The sequence below is a fragment of the Carassius auratus genome, chromosome 26, assembly GCF_003368295.1.
Source record: "Carassius auratus strain Wakin chromosome 26, ASM336829v1, whole genome shotgun sequence".
Taxonomy (NCBI): Eukaryota; Metazoa; Chordata; class Actinopteri; order Cypriniformes; family Cyprinidae; genus Carassius; species Carassius auratus.
This window is the reverse complement of record NC_039268.1, coordinates 10,408,671-10,428,682: the sequence shown is the minus strand read 5'-3', so window position 1 is coordinate 10,428,682 and position 20,012 is coordinate 10,408,671. Positions and strand designations below refer to the sequence as shown.

The 20,012-nt window shown below is 37.7% G+C and overlaps 1 protein-coding gene and 1 long non-coding RNA gene across 2 annotated transcripts; both read right to left on the bottom strand.

Annotated features, from left to right (window-relative positions):
* Nucleotides 1-2: 2 nt before the first annotated feature.
* Nucleotides 3-12,093, bottom strand: ppp2r2ca (protein phosphatase 2, regulatory subunit B, gamma a). Its single transcript, XM_026204134.1, has 9 exons — nucleotides 11,979-12,093; nucleotides 10,528-10,625; nucleotides 9,773-9,947; nucleotides 9,297-9,409; nucleotides 6,971-7,148; nucleotides 6,116-6,280; nucleotides 5,495-5,664; nucleotides 3,620-3,711; nucleotides 3-3,414 (listed from the first exon to the last, which is right to left on the bottom strand). The coding sequence occupies exons 1-9, from the start codon at nucleotides 12,040-12,042 to the stop codon at nucleotides 3,123-3,125; spliced, it is 1,347 nt and encodes a 448-aa protein (XP_026059919.1). The 5' UTR covers nucleotides 12,043-12,093; the 3' UTR covers nucleotides 3-3,122.
* Nucleotides 12,094-15,256: 3,163 nt separating this feature from the next.
* On the bottom strand, nucleotides 15,257-17,400 carry LOC113044297 (uncharacterized). Its single transcript, XR_003275866.1, has 4 exons — nucleotides 17,172-17,400; nucleotides 16,251-16,351; nucleotides 15,977-16,119; nucleotides 15,257-15,761 (listed from the first exon to the last, which is right to left on the bottom strand). It is a non-coding gene; the product is annotated as an uncharacterized LOC113044297 (long non-coding RNA).
* Between the last annotated feature and the right edge of the window lie 2,612 nt (nucleotides 17,401-20,012).

Sequence of the window (20,012 nt, the reverse complement as noted above, 5' to 3'; positions counted from 1 at the left end):
GACTGAAAAGAAAACTGTATAATCTAAGTACAGATGTCATATTAATTTAATTTCATTACTCCATTTGCCTCTTTTATTTTTCCATTTTTCCATTAAGTGTCAATAGAATATGTTTAGGCATCATAGATATACACATTAGTAACACTGGATAATGATAAACATGCGTTTTTGTGTGTATGCTTGCTTGTATAGGCGTATTTGTGTGTGTGTGTGTGTGTGTGTGTGTGTGTGTGTGTGTGTGCCCTGAAAAACTCAAGCTATTATTCCCTGGTTGCATTGTGAATGTGAGTGTGTGTTTCACTGCATGTCTGAGAGGAAAGCATGAGAGAATGCATTATGGCAGAAGTCCTATTGCCATGGTAACGGATGTAAGAGAATTAAAGTGTGTGAGAGAAAGGGGAACAGAGTGAATAAAGCTAAGAATCATTGTCTCGGGGTACAAAAACAATGTGAATGAACTACAAATGTAAAAATAGGAGTAGAGGGACTGATTGTAAGAGGCACAGCCTCAGTATATGTAGAGCAAAGAGTACTAGAAAAATGGGACAGACAAACACGTGAACACCAGAAAAGGGACGAAGTCAAAGAAAATGAGAAAGCAAGCAAGCAAGCTCGCTCGTCAGTTTGAGAGCACCCCGTTTACATCATAACACTTTAAAAATGGAGTCATTAAAAGAATGTTACATTCATTCAGCCTTGTTCATATAGCAAAAACAATCACTGACCTCCGTATCATAGTCTACACAGACACCCTACAATTCATTACCACATCTACACCAAACAAACAGTCACCCAGAAGGTGAATGGCACCTTAAACGAAAGATAACTTGCCGTGTTCTTTCTACAGTGGATAGAGAGTTACATGTACACCTGTGTGATCGTAGAAAACACGGTGTGCAGAGATTCACATTTACACATAGTTTATCCACTTACTAGCTGCTACATATTGGAACATTCCAAATTCAATACAAGATAAGCTATTTTAGGATTTTTTTTCTCTTTTTTTCAAAGATAAGCTATTTGTCATGTTGCCACAAAATGCAATTTTGACACATCCTCAACTATGTTAATGCACTTATGATGGAAATCCAGGGGGCAAGGAATTAGCAACATTGGGGGGGGGGGGGGATAAAAATTAAATACCGTTTGACAGTATAGCCTCAAAACCAAAAGAAAACCGAACGATTTTTGTAAAACCTGCATACATGAGGTATCCTAATTTTGAAGGTTGGTTGTTCAGCTTTTTTTGAAGCCGTGACTGTGCTTATGGGGAGCAGTGTAACATGTTTTTATGCTTAGTTTTTTTTATGCATTATTTTAACTTTATTCTACACCACTGTTTCTGTTCTCGTCAAAACAATCTGTTGAGTTCTTGGTAGTAGGAAATACAAAATTGGGCTCAGATTGGTTAGCTGGCCCAGTATGTTGTGATTCGTTAACCGCCTATGCAAATTGTCTGGAAACTTCATGCCCCCTTTCCATTATGTATTACTGCATGTTCCCCAGGGGGGCAGGGTTAATGTAAACATCGGGGTTAGTGATGTCACAAACCTGGGAAGAAGCTCGTTGTAGTCCCTACCAGTCTTTTTTGTAGTCCTTGTAAAAAAATCTAACTTTGCATTGAACTTTGATTTTTATTTATTTATATTCTAACAGAAACATTACACACTAACTAAAGTGAAATAATAATCAACCCCCCCCCCCCTTTAAAATCTGCATATATGAGGAAACCTAATTTTAAAAGTGTGACTCCTTGACCAACAAAATAATGTTAATAAAATCTTAAAACTACAACTTAAAACATATACATGTTAAATATACATTATTTTCTAATCACGTCAAACTCTGAAATATTTTATTGGGTAAAAACTTTAAGTAAAAAATATTTATAAAGTACTAACTCAGAAAATCGCAAACAACTGGAAAAATATTGGTGTATTCAGATATTTTTGTGGAAAATGAGAGGCTTCGGAGTCACTCATATAAGCATTTCAACAAAAATACAAGCTGCACATTTTGCTTTTAAACCATTCAGAACGCCCCACTGACTTCCACTGAAAGTACATTACTCTACAACTTTAACAAAACAGAGTAATGTGTCAAAATTATTGTTTGTGGTAAAGCATTTACCGGAATATTCTTTAAAATGAACAAACTGATTTTTCATGTCTTTCTGCACTGTTCTGTAGCCTGTGCCACTATTTTCATCTGTATTTCCAACATGGCTGTTTAAATTTCCTTTTGAGGGATCAGCTACAATCATAAATAAAAAGGCAGTGCTTCACTGTGAGAGCCCAGAAATCTGTGAAACCAGAGACTTGATCAGAGTTTGAACCGAACGCATGTCAGTTACTGTGCACAAATCTGCAGAAGGCTTTTCTGAAAGCGTGTTACTGGTGTGATATACCCTTGTTCTTTTTTTTTTTTTTTTTACCATACAGGTGTAAATGTAACCCATCGTGAGGTGTAACCAGGTTAAGACAGTGTGGATCAATCCTTCCGTTAGGATGCATGAGACAAGTACTGGAATTTAATAAACCTCCTCCAAGTGCGATATAGTGATTGGGTCGTATAGGCATCCATGTTCTGATGTGAAGTAAAATGAGTGCTCGTATAGCAGATGCATTGTGGGATTCTTTTGGGAAGCACGTGATAGGAAGACTGCTCAGAGCACTCTTGTTACCATGGCAACTGAGTAACCTGTCTCCAGGCAACCTGGCACAGAGGAGTGGAGCGGTCTCATTTCTGGTCTTTAGCCCAAATTAGCTCTCAATCAAAGATCAGCGAAGTCAAGGATTGGCCGACAACACCATCCCTCACATATCAAATAAGTCCAGGATTGGCTAACTGTGATGCCGAGGAAATTCCACGTACCGTAGCTCATTGGCAACATTCTTGGAGAAGTAAATAACCAACAGTTATCAGATAAAGTCACTGGCTATACATAACTGCTCTCCTGGAACGGCTTTACTGCAAAGTCCATCTGTTTACTTTCAGGTTCTGGCAACTACGTCCATCTCCACAGGACCAAAATTCTGTGTTTTAAAGTATCATTATTATTTTTTTTATATATGTGCATGTTGGTTTGTGTGTGGCCCTGTGAAGAGCTTTACACAGGTTCGTCACATGTTTTCTGCGTTCACCCTGTCCTGAAAGATATAGAGGTTGTTGGTGGCTGCAATGGCGATGATATTTTCAGCCGGGTGCCAAGCCATGTGCAGAATCTTTTTTGTGAAGTCCAGACTGTCCACGCCCACGTCACCCCGCCGACGCCGGCCCCCAGTGTAAATGCGGCGAGTCCGCAGCACGGCACGCGGTTTACTGCTCTCACGCCATGCCTCGAGGGTTACACCCCGGCCGGTCTCGCGATCGAACATCCGGAAAAAACTGTTATACGCTCCTGTCATGATTACACTTGGAGTGGTGAGGTGAGAGACAGCAAAGCATGATGGGTATAAAATAGAATGGGTATGCGGAGTAAACAAGAGTTTGGAAGAGGAACAAATGAGCAAATCAATAAGTGAGTAGGAAGAGAGAAGAAGAGAGTATGAGTCCAAACCAGGAAATAAGCCTATATTGCATGAAAATATGATTATTCAAAAGCCTCAGAAATGCTTACCTGTCTGTGCTGTTCCAGACGCACTCAAACTTGTCAAAGATGCAGTCGTTTTCATACAAAGAGCAGAGTTTGCTTCTTAAGTACTCGTGAACCTGACACACAAGGAAATGTTGATAGAAATATACTTAAAATCATTCTAAAATTCTATCATGTTCATTCTAAAATCCATTGCGAAACTGTTGTGGAACTACTTTGAAACTGTTGATGAATCATTTAGGGGAAGAACAGACAAAAGAGTTGAAAACAGAATTGAACAGCAGAATATTCCACTATAAATATATACAAGACCGAAAATGGAGCACAGCAAATCAAATCAGTCAATTCATTATTAAATCTGTTGATTTACATAAATTTTCCATTAAAATCGGTTCAGTTAGCATTGTTATCGATAACTAAAGCTAAATATTATTAAAAAAATGTGTTTTAACAAAATATAAATATTTTATGAAAAACTTAGATACCGTATATATCGGACTATAAGTCGCACCTAAGTATAAGTCGCATCAGTCCAAAAAATACGTCATGACGAGGAAAAAAACATATATAAGTCGCACTGGACTATAAGTCGCATTTATTTAGAACCAAGAGAAAAGATTACTATCTACAGCCGCGAGAGGGGCTACAGGAGCACTGAGCAGCATAGAGCGCCCTCTCGTGGCTGTAGATAGTAATGTTTTCTCTTTCTCTCGGTTCATGTCAAATTAATTTTGATAAATAAGTCACACCTGACTATAAGTCGCAGGACCAGCCAAACTATGAAAAAAGTGCAACTTATAGTCCAGAAAATACAGTATATTGCATTGACAACTTACAGAAATAAAACGAGTTTAAGTTAAAGTAATAAAATTACTAAAACTAAAACCGAAATAAAAGCTAAATACAAATATGAAAAATAATTTAAAAAAATGACAAAAGCACATAACAAAAATCCTACAATTTACACTTAAACTAAACTTAAATATGAAAATATCAAAATTTTACTACCGTATTTTTCGGACTATAAGTCACACCTGAGTATAAGTCGCATCAGTCAAAAAATAGTCATGATGCGAAAAAAAAAAATGTATAAGTACAACATTACCGTCTCCAGCCGCGAGAGGGCGCTCTATGTCTTCAGTGTAGACTACAGGAGCACTGAACAGCACAGAGTGCCCTCTCACGGCTGGAGACGGTGATGTTTTCTCTTGGTTTATTTCTCTTGGTTCATGTCAAATTAATTTTGATAAATAAGTTGCACCTGACTATAAGTCGCAGGACCAGCCAAACTATGAAAAAAAGTGTGACTTATAGTCCGGAAAATACGGTACTATACTCTAATATATAAATATACTACTGTATAAAATACTATAATAGTACATGAATAACACTAACTGTCCCACAACAGTACAGGAACATTTAGAATTAACTTATTTACTACAAGAGAAGGGTAAAAAGTGTCTTGCATGTAAAAACAAAAACAAAAAACTATAAGTCGTACCTGAGTATAAGTCGCATCAGCCCAAAAATAAGTCGCACTGGACTATAAGTTGCATTTATTTAGAACCAAGAACCAAGAGAAAACATTACCATCTACAGCTGCGAGAGGGCGCTCTATGCTGCTCAGTGCTCCTGTAGTCTACACTGAAGACATAGAGCACCCTCTCACGGCTGTAGACGGTAATGTTTTCAATTGGTTCATTTCTCTCGGTTCTTGTCAAATTAATTTTGATAAATAAGTCGCACCTGACTATAAGTCACAGGACCAGCCAAACTATGAAAAAAAGTGTGACTTATAGTCCGGAAAATACGGTAAACCAGAAATAGTTTAGCCTAGTATTTGTGCTGCAAATATCATGTCTTTATGCTGACATGTACCAAGACTTGCATGTTACCCACCTGGTAGGTCTCCACTGGGCCCTTCTCCATGTTGAGGTCCCATACTTTGACAGTCAAGTAGTCTCTGGTGAGCAGATAACGTCCACTATGGCTAAACTTAACATCAGAAACCGACGAGATGATCTCAGAGAAGAAAGATCGATTGCCTGGGTCCTCTGGCTCCTCAAAGACTGAGATGAAGAGAAGTAACAGATTCAAACGGAGTTCAGAGTCACTTAAATAGTTAGGATGGGGCAGCTTTTATCAGCACGATGAGCCTCCATACCATTTAGTTCCACTTTTTAATACTTTAGCTATCAATCACCAGGTATTTGAGGCAGCTGGTGAACGGTTTCAGTGGTTTTACTCTTAATGACTTAATGGCAGCAATGAAACATCTTTAAAACTGTGGTCTGCTTATCTTTTAATTCAGCTACAAGTCTAAATCACATTACATCTTTTTATCTAAGCTACTTCCAACAGGTCCTGGATAAGTGAAGAATTTCTGAAATAAAAGATTTTAGGGGCATAAACAAATGAAAGGTTAAAGGCAATGTTTGGGAATAGTTACATGAGATTCATCTATCACAAGACATCTATCACAAGTAACGCAGTCTATGCACTGAAGAAGCACGTACTTACTTTTGGAGTGCTTGTCACAGAGTGCTGAATCTCTCATGTCACAGAGGCGTAGCGTGCCTTTACTGCTGCTGTATACAAACAGGTGGCAGTGCTGTGGGTGGAACTCTGCAGCTGTTATCACCTCCGTCAGGTCCTCCATATTGGCTGGCTTAATGTCCACAATGTCTGAGAGGGGTCAAGGAAAGCTTCTGATTGACAGCTCTGAAAACTGCTCTTCTCTGTTAGAGATTCTTTCATTAAGATTTTCAGTGAATAACAGCTTATTCTGTTTGGTCATAAAAGAGTCATGTTGACCACTTTTTTTTATTTTTGTTTTAGTGCTTTAGTTCCTTTTTTAAGAAACAGAACTGCAAGCACATTCTGACAGTGGTGGCTTATAAACTGTCTCATCAGCAGATGTGTAAATCTCTACAGTTGCACGATTATTATTCTGAGCACTCACTCACACACACATACATGTTCATCCACACACATCACATGCAAGCACACAACCTACAATTATCCCGAAGGCAGCTATTATGTGTTTTAGAGGAGAGTGTTTCCTTGGTGAATTATTTAAATGCTTCCATAGATATTTTATTTCTAGGTCAGAGTCCTGCTCAAAAGAAGAGGAGCTTTGCAATCTGGAACACAAAACCCTCTGCCTTCAGTCCAGTCACAGGAACACAAAGAAATGAAAGCAATCCAGTTCAAGAACAGAACATTTTTATACCATATTCACTTCAACGGATGCAATGTTTTGGTTTTCTATAGAAGCCAGTTTAAAGTGTCATAATGGCTGGCTGCATTTAGTTTTATCTTTTCTTCTCTTTTTTTTAGTGAGTGAATAGACAGGAGGGTAGACATGAAGGATACTGAAGCTTCGATCGGTGATATCCAGGTGCCACATGTTGACCCTGAGATCATCAGCAGACAGATATGTCTCGCCATCACTATTGACTGAGATGGAGTTGACGTGGTAGGTGTGGCCGTTGGCAAAGATTCTCCTCGGCCGTACCTCAACCATCAGGTCAGTGGGCTTCAGGACCGGCACCTTGAGGAAAATGGATTTAGTATCAGAAGTCTTCCTTTTATTGTAGATTATTTACTCAAAATAAAGGTAACACTATATAACCTATATAGCATAGCAACTAATTCTGTATCTATAATAAATCGTTAACAAACAGTGTATTGTAGAATTCTACATATTCATTTCATTCATTCATTTAAAGGGTTACTCCACCCCAAAATGAAAATTTAGTCATTAATCACTTACCCCCATGTCGTTCCAAACCCATAAAAGCTTTGTTCATGTCTCATAGACTGCCAAGTAAATTACATTATTGAGATCCAGAAAAGTATGAAAGACGTCATCAGAATAGTCCAGCTGCCATCAGTGGTTCAACTGTAATGTTATGAAGCAACAAGAATACTTTTTGTACACAAAGAAAACTAAAATAATGACTTAACTCACAAGGATATGTTTTCTACGTGTAATTTAGGGGTGGGCGGATCGATCTAAATATCGATAGTGTCAATACCAACACTGGTATTGGTATCGGATCGATACAATTGTAATTTAATCGATATTTTAATTTAAATATCTCTCATCTACGTTCATTATACTTTGCTCGTGTCTTCTACCTCTAAAATCCTGAGAAAACGCTGCTTTCACATCCTGGGCCACTTTGCTACTCCTCCCCCTCCTGCTGCTCTGCTGTGATTCGTTGTTGTGTCGTCACGTGACTCACTGACACAACGCGCCGAGGAGCAGCGAACAGAGTGAGCGAAGCTGATAGCACATTGAAGTCCAGAAGGGGAGCTCAGGGAATGTAATTGCACAGGTATATTTGTTATTTGTTTGTTCTTCAGTAATAATTGTGTGCACTTTATTTCATTTGCTTTTAAAACCAGAAAAAAGGGAGAGATTCTTTTCATTCTTTCTTTATTTTTTATTTTTTAAAGGCTGTAAAGAATTAATTCTACAGTGCCTAATAACTAATAATTTTGTGGACTTCAATACATTAAGAAAAAATATTGCCTAAATAATTTATCATTCATCCACCTTAGAAATAATGACAAAGACCTACTGCACTCCCCTACACAAAAGTTTTTATTTTAAGTAAAAAGTATCGTATTGGTATCGGTATCGGCGATACTGACCCTATATGTATTTGGTATCGGATCAATACCAAATTTTGCAGTATCGCCCACCACTAGTGTAATTACGCTTTGATTTAAACGAAACAGCGCATCCGTGCAGCACAGCTGACACAGAAGAGCGTACACTGCTTGCGTTCAGTGGATATTCTCCAAAATGGCTCTAAGGTGATGTGGAGAGACACAGAGAAGTATTGTTCAATTAAGTCGTTATTTTTGTTTTCTTCACATAAAAAAGTATTCTCGTTGCTTCATAACGTTAAGGTTGAACCACTAATGGCAGATGGACTATTCTGACGACGTCTTTCATACTTTTCTGGAACTTGACAGTGTAATTTACTTGGCAGTCTATGGGACAATCTCAAGCCTCCCAGTTTTCATCCAAAATATCTTAGATTCAAGAGACGAACGAAGCTTATACAGGTTTAGAACGACATGGGGGTAAGCGAATAATGATAAAATTTATATATTCAGGTGAAATATCCCTTTAAAATCTTTTTGACTGTATAAAGTCTTGTGATTTTTTTGGTTGCATAATATAATGTAATGGTAAATGTCATTCATTATGTATTAATGTACAGTCAGATGGTCATTATCAAAGTGAGATCAGGACCCAGATCACATCTAATGTCACCCTAAAGGAATACAATTTTTCAACAATGACTGGCTGACTGTAAATTATCCAGCTTAGTTATTATATGACTGCTTAACAAAAAAAAAACAAAAAAAAACTTGACTTTATTTATTTATCATAATAATATGTGAGAAGAAAAAGACCACAGAGTAATATGAGAAACTAGCACAGATACTGTACATAGGAAACTATAACTGATTATCAATCTCAATTGTCAATTATAAATTGAGTGGTCATTATACAAAAAATGTTTAATCAAAGAATGCATTGATTGAGCAATTAGAGATGGATTCCTGAGAGCTGTGTATAATAAGTTATTATAGAGTGGGACAAAAAACAGTGACTTAAACAAATGCTAAATCAAACCAGTCCAAACCACCGGACCGAATATGTCAGCTGTGTAAATACCCGTAATGAGGTCACGGTGGAGATGTCCTTTATTCGCCCTTCTTCGTCCTTCAGATTGTAGCCCTCTGGTCGCTTGTCTCTCTCGCTCACCTTCCATAGCTTTATTGTTTTATCTGTCGGAACATATCTGAGAAATTATCAGCCAATCATTTTTATAACAGAGACTTTCTATACCAAAAGATCAATACATATTTATTTGCCATTTTCGAAATGCAAGTGGCCTTGAAAGGCATTGTTCATGCTTATGATACTTGTAATAATGTCTTATGATTCAAAGTGACTTACAGATAATAGAAACTTGAAATGTAATTCATCCAGACTATTTCAGTCTGATATCTGGTATCGATTTCTTGCACAGAATAATCACAGTGCCCTTTAATATTAGGCCTAAAATTATGTCTTATAATGAATGGGGGATTACATGGACAAATATGAAGCTAGATTAACTCCTGATGGAATGGAAGTGGTGTTATTACCGTTGGTAGAGAGGAGAAAGTGGGCAGCGTTTTGCTGTGGCAGCCAGCGGATCTTATTGATCTTCTCCTCAATCTCCAAACTCTTCAGATAGTCGAAGTCCGGTTCGTGACTCTGGAACGTACTGTAGACATTATACTCACCCGATTCTCCCAGCTCCTCAGATTCACCTTTAGACTGCAGTAAGAAAGAAGATCCAAATACAGTGTAAACAATGTATTGCCTGTTTTAAATGTCTTTTAAAAGAGCAAATAAACAGTGGATCTCTTTACTGTCTGAACTTTAAGTAGGTTTCAGTCCGAGTTATTTAAAAAACAGAGTGTTTTGTTGAGTATCTAGGTTAAAATATGGGTTATAATACATTGAAAAGGCACTGATTCAGTGGTCTGAGAAGACCTTACAGTCATCTGTGAACTAGACTGCTCTAGATCAAAGAAAAATACTAAGCCTTAAGACGTATTTTAAACCTGATCTATTTAAATTCTGTCACAAGGCTCTTTGGGCAATGGAAATTAAAATCACTTCATACATATTCAGCACCCTATGCTACAGAGCTGCGAAATGCATGTTAATGATGTATGTAAAATTTTTGGCAGCACAGCATTTTTTAACCATTATGACCTTTGCTATATACCTCCCCCAGAGTAAAACTGTTCACCATCTAATTCACTCCAATGCTTAAAAAAACAACAACAACACTGCTATATTTCCCCAATCATCAATCCCCCACTGCAGTGCTGTGCTCAGTCTGACCTACCTCTGTCTCTCTCTGGAAGATGACCACTCGGCCCCCCTTATCCCCTGTGGCCAGCAGATCCCCCGTCTGGTTAAACTCCACTGTAGAAATGACATCAGCTACAAAGAAATAAAGACAATCGTGTTAAAACTATCAGCAAATAATAATAATAATAATCATATCATATATACATTATATGGTATATATGTACACAATATATTATAATTAACAATAATAAAACAATAATGAATATATATATACATCATCTGAAAGCTGAATAAATAAGCGTTCCTTTGATTGCTGTTTTTTTAGGATTGGACAGTATTTGGCAGAGATAAAACTATTTGGATATCTGGAATCTGAGGGTGCAAAAAAATCTAAATACTGAGAAAATCACCGTTGAATTTGTCCAGATGAAATCTAAGCAATGCATGTTACTAATCAAAAATTAAGTTATGATATATTAACAGTAGGAAATTTACAAAATATCTTCATCAAACATGATCTCTACTTAATATCCTAATGATTTTAGGCATAAAAGAAAAATCAACAATTTTGACCCATACCATTTTTTTTGGCTATTGCTACAAATATACCTATATATATATAGCTGTTATTATTATTCAATATTTGTACTATGTATGCATGATTATTACTATTCTTATTATCTTTGAAAAATAATCAAAAATATTTATGATTTTGTTTTGTTTTTTACAATTTTGCTTGCTATAGTACAAAATTCCCAGATTTAGGGTTGTGAACAACTGCAGGTGGCAGTCCCAGCCAAAAAATCTTTTACGGTACAAATTGCCTAAAGTAATACAAGTTCATGGGCATGTGCTAGCACAGCACAACTGTGGTTTTGTCTACGCAAACACTTTTACTCAAGAGCTTCATCTGGGCATATGGCTCCACATTGTACAGCCTAATAGCTGATAAACAGCATGTCATGATTCTGCTTCTGCTAGTACAATGCCACTGAATAAAACAGCCTGGTTTGCTCCTGATGAAGCACTGTGCATTGTAATGTGATTACCGTAAGGCCTGCAAAAGACACAAATAACTGCTAGACAATTTTAGGAATAATATGCAATTGCTTGGATGAAAATTCTAAATACATGCTACATGATTTTATTCACATGCATGAAATGTAAGTCTATATCTTGGTTCTGTTTGCTCATGCTTTATTCTGGCAGGCTTACAGTGCCCAATAATTGAATGAAAACAGTCTCACTAATGCATGCTGTAACCCAATAACAGGTGTGTGGTGGGACCAGGTGATCAAAGTCTGATGAGTCAGCTGAATTAAAAGACCTTACCGCACAGCTGCTGAGATCAAGGTTATATTCAGGACTTCAGAGAGGTGAACAGGATCAAATTATGGTTGAGTATGTGTGTGTGTGTGTAACAGGAAGGGGATGTGCTTCTTCTTTTATGTGATGAGGGAGGATCATGCAGGTGTGTGCACATACCTTCTGTGACATAGTCTCGGAGGAAGCTGTGATTGATTTTGGTGTTCTCGCCGTCCTCACCCATCGGAAGCAGCGGAGTGCGTAAGCGCGCCCGTCCGGAGCAGAGCCGTCCAATCCGTGCTGTCCCACCCCCCCAAAGCTTTGCCCATGCTGCTGCGGCCTAGCAGAGTTGCCTGCCGCACGGCATCCTGGGATACGGTCCGGCTTTGTCAGGAGGAAGACGAGTGGGGAGCGACAAGGATGCCACAGAGAAATGGGAGGAAAAAAGCGGGACGAACAAACCAAAGTTCAGTCAGCGGGAGAAAAACCCCTTGCTCGAGCACACGTCCTGACGCTCAGCCAACACTGCCTGGCAACAAGAAACACAGAGGAAAAAAAAGAGGATGTAGGTGTGTGAGTGATCCGTAGATTCTCTGGTGCTGTGGTAGGTCGTTTTCCGGGTGCTTCCTGTGTGTGTTAGTCCTTGAAGGAAAGCAGAGGATAGCGGAGGAGAGAGTGACAGGTTGTCTTTCACAGGAGGGGTGAGGAGGAAGAGGAGAGGCCTTCACGGTGTGTCCTCTCCCTTCTGCTGCAGTGTGACGGAGTGCGCGTGTGTGTATGCGTGCTTGTGCGTGAAGGGAAAGGAAAAATGAAAAAGAGGGGGAGGGAGAGAAAGAGGGAGAGAGAGCGAGAGAGAGAGAGAGAGAGAGAGGCAGAGAGAGCGCGCAGATACTGCCAGCCTGTCTTCCTCGAGTACCACTGCTGCTGAGCATCTGCACAGCATCACGATGTCACAGAAGCCTCCTCCCTGCTCGGCCAATCAGAGGCCAGCTACCCTCGGCCGCACCTCCCACTGCAGGTGACAAGAGGAATGAGCCTGGAAAGGAGAGGAGATTGGGAAATCAGAGAGATGGAGGCATGAGTATCTGGGATGCGGTGGAGCCACAGATATTCACCGGAGTGAGACGTATGACACGAGGAGACTGATGGGAAATGGGACAAGATGACTTGAAAAATGTGAGGGATGGAAGACAGAGAGCAGATGAAAGGAAATGCAAATGACGGAAGGACGAAAATACACTTTGGAGGTAATCAAATGGAGATGTACTGTACATGAATGTAAAAAGAGGTTTAACTGAGTGAAAGGCAATAGTATGGAAAATAAGGAAGACACGAAAGATGCTCTGAAATCTTGTTGAGTTGCTCCCTCTAGTGTTTGTAAGATATTACTACACAGGAGGATGGGAAAGTTTAGGATTGCACAATAACTAATCTGTCAGAAGTAAAAAAAAAGTAAATCTACAGGCATAGAGATTTCTAGTCATGTTAACTACTTCTTTGGATTTCTGTAAGGAAACAACGAGGTAACTAGTTTTTTTGTTTTTTTTTGTTTTTTTTTGCCAGTTTGGTAATACACATAATACACTTTTATAGTGTCATTCATAAGTGAAAATAAATAGTCACAACGATTAAGCTGGTATAGAACGAAAAAAAATAAATAAATAATAAATACAATTAAGCAACATAATTGGTCTCTCTTTTTATTTATTTATTTTTAGCATGGTGGTTTTCATTTAATGAGTAAAACAAGCTAACCCTAATCAAAAACCCCTTTCGAAAGAGGATTGGATTTTCCCGCGAAATGTCACCAAGCTACAGTAAGCAAGGTCACGTTAGGCCGCACCTTTTTGGATATTAAAAGAGTGTGAGGGTACGTATACTCTTTTATATTAATGCATTAATATAAACTTAAACACTGTTAGCACACAGTATTTGGTGCCATGGCACAGAAAAGGCTTAAAAACCTGTTAGCCTATTAAACTGTTTAATAAACGCTTATCAGAAGTTAATGTAACTGTTACTTATGTACTCTCTTACCACTTGTAGCCTACAGTATAGGCTACTTATGTAAGCCGATGAATTGGATGCAGAATTCAACTTCATCCGTGATAACCAGCTTTTTTTTTATTATTGCGTTAAGTCACATCTCCCAGGTTAACTTTGCCTTGGCTTTCTGGTCATCTATATATTTATTTATTTATTTATTTATTTATTATTTTTTGACAGTACCAGTAGAGGCCTATGGAGTCAAAATAGGGCCATATATATCTGCAAAATAAAACAATGTTTTGCAAACAAAAAAATATGTTTTGCAAATAAAAATAGAGTATTGAGGAAAAAAAAATGCTTTTTTGCAAGTAAAAAAAAAATAATTGCAAAAGAAAAGTTTACCACAAGAGAAAAAATTAAGTTTAGCAAAGTAAAACTTCAGCAGCAATGACTTTGCAACACATTTCCCTTTGCGCTGCTCCTTTAAATCCGCGTTTCAGTCATCCGTGCCTCTGCGGTGCAAGCTTTCCTTTGCGCTTCATTTTTTCTTTGCGCCTCGCTTTGTGTCACTGATTTGACGTGGGGGAGGGGTCAAGAGGTTGAGGTGTGTACAAGGGATGAAGGCGCGTCCTTCTCGTTACGTCATCAGCGCGAGCCCCAGACCGAGTGGATCGATTGAAATGGAGGAGCAGAGACATGCGGGTGATGGATCACAGGTATGTGTTATTGATCGCTTTCTTATTATTATTAGACTCCTATATTATTAATAACAGATACTTCAGACCGGCCAGAGGGTGGTATTTAACGGGGTTTTGAAGTAAAATTATTTGAGTAACACATAGGCTATTATGTGTGGAGAGCTTTCACTGAACATCACAATCTTTTATTTGATTGAGGTGGGCCTGTAGAGGCTTTTTGCACCTCTTTTGTTGTCAGTTTGTGTTCCTACCACGTCTCTAAGCCAGCCTTGACTCCTTTACTAGTGGGTGGAATAACCATCCTCTCCACACAGAGTAATCGAAGCCCAGACCAGTTGTGGGAAATTGGACTCCTGCAAAACCCTGTCACTCCTCCAGTCCTATCTGAGGTATTTTAAGAATTTGTGTCTTTTAATGTAATGTTTTCATGCAAGATATTGCCCCAATGTCCATAAACTATTACCAACTTTTAACAGATTGCACAAGATGGCGACTCTGACTGGGACACAGACAGTATCTCTGACCAGCCGTGGACAGGAATTGTAGTTCCTCCAGTCGAATGCCCCTTACTGAAGAACTTAAGGCCCAAATTCAAACTTTTTTTAACCCAACCTCACACTCTCAAAACTATGGAAGAGACCATTATTTAGTTTTAAATGTTGTGCTGCTTCATTCTTAATTGACACTAAATCAATCATTGAAATGACTTGTTACCAAATGATACATTTACAAGCAAATTAACATCCAAGTCAATAAAAAACAAATTTAAGGTGACATTGCATGCTTGTTTTATTTTCTGTATTGGCTATATTTAAAGCAGAAAATGGCTAGTATAACAACTTGTGTTCTCTTAACACATTCATTAAGATATACAATTTTACATTATGTAACACGTTGTGTTCTCTACACATACACAGTAAATTTCAAAACCATAAGAACATTTACCAATGTATAAAAGTTTTTATTTTCCTGAACATGTACAATTCCATACCTTTAGTATAATTTTAAATTCAGTTTAAACCGTTGTCAAATTGAATGGCTTGGATGGGGTTGATATTGTCTGAATTAAATCAATTACATTTTAACATTAATTTGTAGGTTTTTTTTAACAATATTTATACTAAATCAACTCTGTCAGTTCATACATAACACAGCTTTCAATTTCTTGGAGAAAGTCTTGCAGAAAGTTGATTATAGCGGTTTCATAAGTCTCTTGTACTGATCCCTTCTCCGACATTTTCGGAAGAATGTTCTGCATGATGAAGTCTGCATCAGCCTGTGGGAAAAAAAGAAAAACAATCATCCATTTTCAGGTACATATGCACATGCAAAAAAGCTACTTTATTACCATTTTCTACTATTATTTTTTTTGTAAGGAACAAGTGTTTGACAATTATTCTTTAAATTGGCAAATAATAATTTTCCTATCTATAACATTCCTAAAATGAAATACAAGATATAGGCATATTTTTTTTTTCCAGTTACTGATACCTTATCATCATCATCCACCACATCAGGGAAAAAGAACTGGTGGCAAAGTCCTGAATGGTTTTCCAGGATTGTAGACTTCAAGACCTTTTCAGATTTGCTTCAACAAAGGGACCAAACGTAGAGTTGCATGAAGCACAATTGATCTGGAAAAAGAACCAGAAAATTATTGCATAATATAGACAGTGTTGTGGCTAATCCATATATCTGGTAGGCAGCAAAATTAAAACCGTTTGCAAGGTTTCAAATGTAAAGAAGTTAGAAGACTTTTTCTGACCTTATTATGGCCTCTTTGTTCTCAGGTTTAACGGCCCCAATAAAACCACAGTTAATAATTTGATCATACCATGCAGAGAGATCAGTTTCTTCTTCCTCCACCTGAAAAAACATAAATATGTAAACTGCGTAGAAATAAAGGTTTTATGAATTTGAAGCAGGAGGCTGCTGCTGCTGACCCTGAGCTGACTGAATCTGACCAGTGCTTTGGGTCAGAAGACCTATTCAATTCTGTGCAGCTGTACAGACATCAGAATATTCTCTCTGTTAAATATGTCATCACAACATCATATAGGATTATCTGGATCAGGTGTTTTAAACTCAGTTCCTGGAGGGCCACAGCTCTGCACAGTCAAACCCCAATCAAACACATCTGATTCAGCTAATCAAGATCTTCAGGATTACTAGAAACCTCCAAACAGGTGTGGGTTGGAGCTGGTTTGAGCTAAACTGTGCAGAGCTGTGGCCCTCCAGGAATTGAGTTTCACACAACTGATCTAGAATAAGTGCATTAACAATGTATCATAAACATCACAGCTTTTAAACATAGTCTATAGGGATGTGACCTACTGTATATAAATAAACTTGTTCGGAATCAAAAAGAGGTTTATTTCAAATTATGTTTACACATACAAGGCATTTGTTTTGTATTTGTTTTTTGTTTACAGTATATTTTGAGAGACACCTTTGGCATCGTTTATAGTCCATAATACAACTAGGGCGTGGAGAATAATAATAATTATTTATTAATTATAAAACAACATGAAAGGTGTGCATATTGAGAGAAATGTACAGCCGCCGAGGCAACCCGCATTAATTGATCTCTAACTTACTTAACTTGAGCAAACGCGTTGATACACATAGTTACATATAGTTATCGGTCTATCTAGCGAACTTGAAGAAAGCGTTCAATAACACATACCTGTGATCCATCACCCGCATGTCTCTGCTCCTCCATTTCGATCGATCCACTCGGTCTGGGGCTCGCGCTGATGACGTAACGAGAAGGACGCGCCTTCATCCCTTGTACACACCTCAACCTCTTGACCCCTCCCCCACGTCAAATCAGTGACACAAAGCGAGGCGCAAAGAAAAAATGAAGCGCAAAGGAAAGCTTGCACCGCAGAGGCACGGATGACTGAAACGCGGATTTAAAGGAGCAGCGCAAAGGGAAATGTGTTGCAAAGTCATTGCTGTTGAAGTTTTACTTTGCTAAACTTTATTTTTTCTCTTGTGGTAAACTTTTCTTTTGCAATTATTTTTTTTTTACTTGCAAAAAAGCAATTTTTTTCTCAATACTCTATTTTTATTTGCAAAACATATTTTTTTTATTTGCAAAACATATTTTTTGTTTGCAAAACATTGTTTTATTTTGCAGATATATATGGCCCTATTTTGACTCGATAGTTCAAACGATAGTCTACATATGTGTAGGAATCACTGAGGCATATAAAAAGAAGACAGAAAAGAAAAGGTGAATGAGAGCTATAGTATTGAAGTAAATTACAGTGATATGGATGGTTATCCATTGAATATATAAATGAACATAGTCTATTCCAGGGAGCTCTTTGGTTACCTGGTTGGTTTGTATTTCTACCTTTTTCAGTAATTGACATTTAGCATGATAAATGAAGTCACCTGACCCATTCTGAATTACGCAGTAATCCTACAGGGATGCCAAAACTTTCTCCCTCTCTCTCTCTCTCTCTCTCTCTCTCTCTCTCTCTCTCTCTCTCTCTCTCTCTATTTCTGCTCCAGATTGCTTATTCTGGGACATTTGGTGTGAAACTAGTTTGAGGTCAGTAAGTCTTATGCACACCAAAGCTACATTTGTTTTATCGAAAATACAAGAACTTTAATAGTGTGAAATGCTATTACAATTTAAGATAACTGTTTTGTTGTCACGCTACCATGATATAAACACATGACGAAGATGAAGAAGAATGCAAATCCTCAAGAGTATAGAAGACTGGACAGAAAACAGTGAATAGAACACAACTTACTGTAAGTAAGTTGGCAAATGAAGATAACTAACTAGATGCAACTGAAAAAAAAACAAAAAAACAATGACCTAGGTCACACAGAGCACATGGGGAAATAAAACACAACAAACAGTTCAGGGATATCAGAAACAATTCTAATATGCTAATTTGCTGCTTAAGGAACATTTTTTTAATTCATTATTTAATATACATATTTTCTTTTCATTATTTTTTCCAGTTTAATTGATGAAGGGCAGCATTAATTTGTTTTTTGTAACAATATAAAGGTTTATACAGTCATTTTTGATCAATTAAATACATTCTTGCTGAATAAATTTATTAATTTCTTATATCTTATATTTCGCATGGACAACTACGGAAGTCAATGCACATTCTTCAAAATATCTTTTTAAGCAGAAAAATTTTGATGACAAAAAAAAAAAAAAAAAAAATCTGTAGAGTTACTACAGATGTGACAACCAGCCCCGGTCTGCCTTATAGCTTGCGGTATTTGTATATGCTCACCTCTTATCTGTCTCTCTTCCTTGCTGAGTTAAATATGTCGACGCAGTTCTCGATGTTAAACTCTCCCATGCTGAGATTTTTTCAGCTAAGTAGCACAGTTCTGAGGAAGAAAGAGCTAGAGGAAATGGTACAGGAGAAAGAGCACACAACATGAAGCTTGTAAAGCATTTTGATACCTGCAGGGGTGCATTTACCGCACTTAATACTGACATGTGCACGTGTAAAACTACTTTTAAAGTTCATCATGAAAGCGGAAGCATTACAGGGATGTGTAAACCTGCTGATATGTTTAATTACTCACGAATGTCAGCGATCTGCAAGCTTTCATTTGGAGAAGGGAAATAAATGAAAAATTGAATAGACAATCAGGTTTCCATTTAAGAAACAAGCTGTCTTCTACATACAGCGATGAAAATCATCATCATATGAGCGTTCAGGTGGAAAAGCTCTTGGTGTCTCATTGCTGGGATTTGTATCTGGGGCCTAGTTAGGCTTCAGATGGGATTCATTTGAGCATCAGGAATCACGGCTAATTGTGTTTTAGAGTGCTTGATCAATTGCAGATTATTTGCTCTAGGTCAAGTGATAAATATTATACTGACATGACATGATTTGCAGCTCATTATCTTTGGGAATCATTCCAGATTTGTAATATGAAGTTAAGTTTTGCACATTAAAGACATGATTAAACATGCTACTGCCACAGCTTGAATTGGACCAGACGTTGGATCATTTGTCAGTCCATTCTGTAATCAAATGAAAATGATACTCTTTAGTCTAAACAATACATTCATGTTTATGTTACAACAGCACAGATTTGATTTGATTTTTGATTAGTTATGAACCCAGGACCTGCCGAGTCAAAAGCAGGACCTCAAAAATTCCACATTTAACCCCTTGACTGTTAGAGATTTTTTTATTCCTAGATGGCAACAAATAGTTCACAGGTCAGTTTTTCTCCTCTATACCATGGGCATATCTCGTAATTCATCAGCACCGAAATCATTAAATTCGACTGACTCTGGGAGCAGCATTCTTACATTTTCTTATTACACATTGCTCTAATGTGCTTTACTCACTGTGTCAATCCCACTACAGTTGTTCAAAGCATTTTTAGTGAGATTTAGACAAATTACATTTAGCAATCATGTTGTTATTGTAGAGCTAGCCAATGTGATGTTGACTTGATCCATATGTCTTAAAACCACCCTTATCTTATAATCAGGTATCACAGGTATTAAATCCGTAGTGAGAGA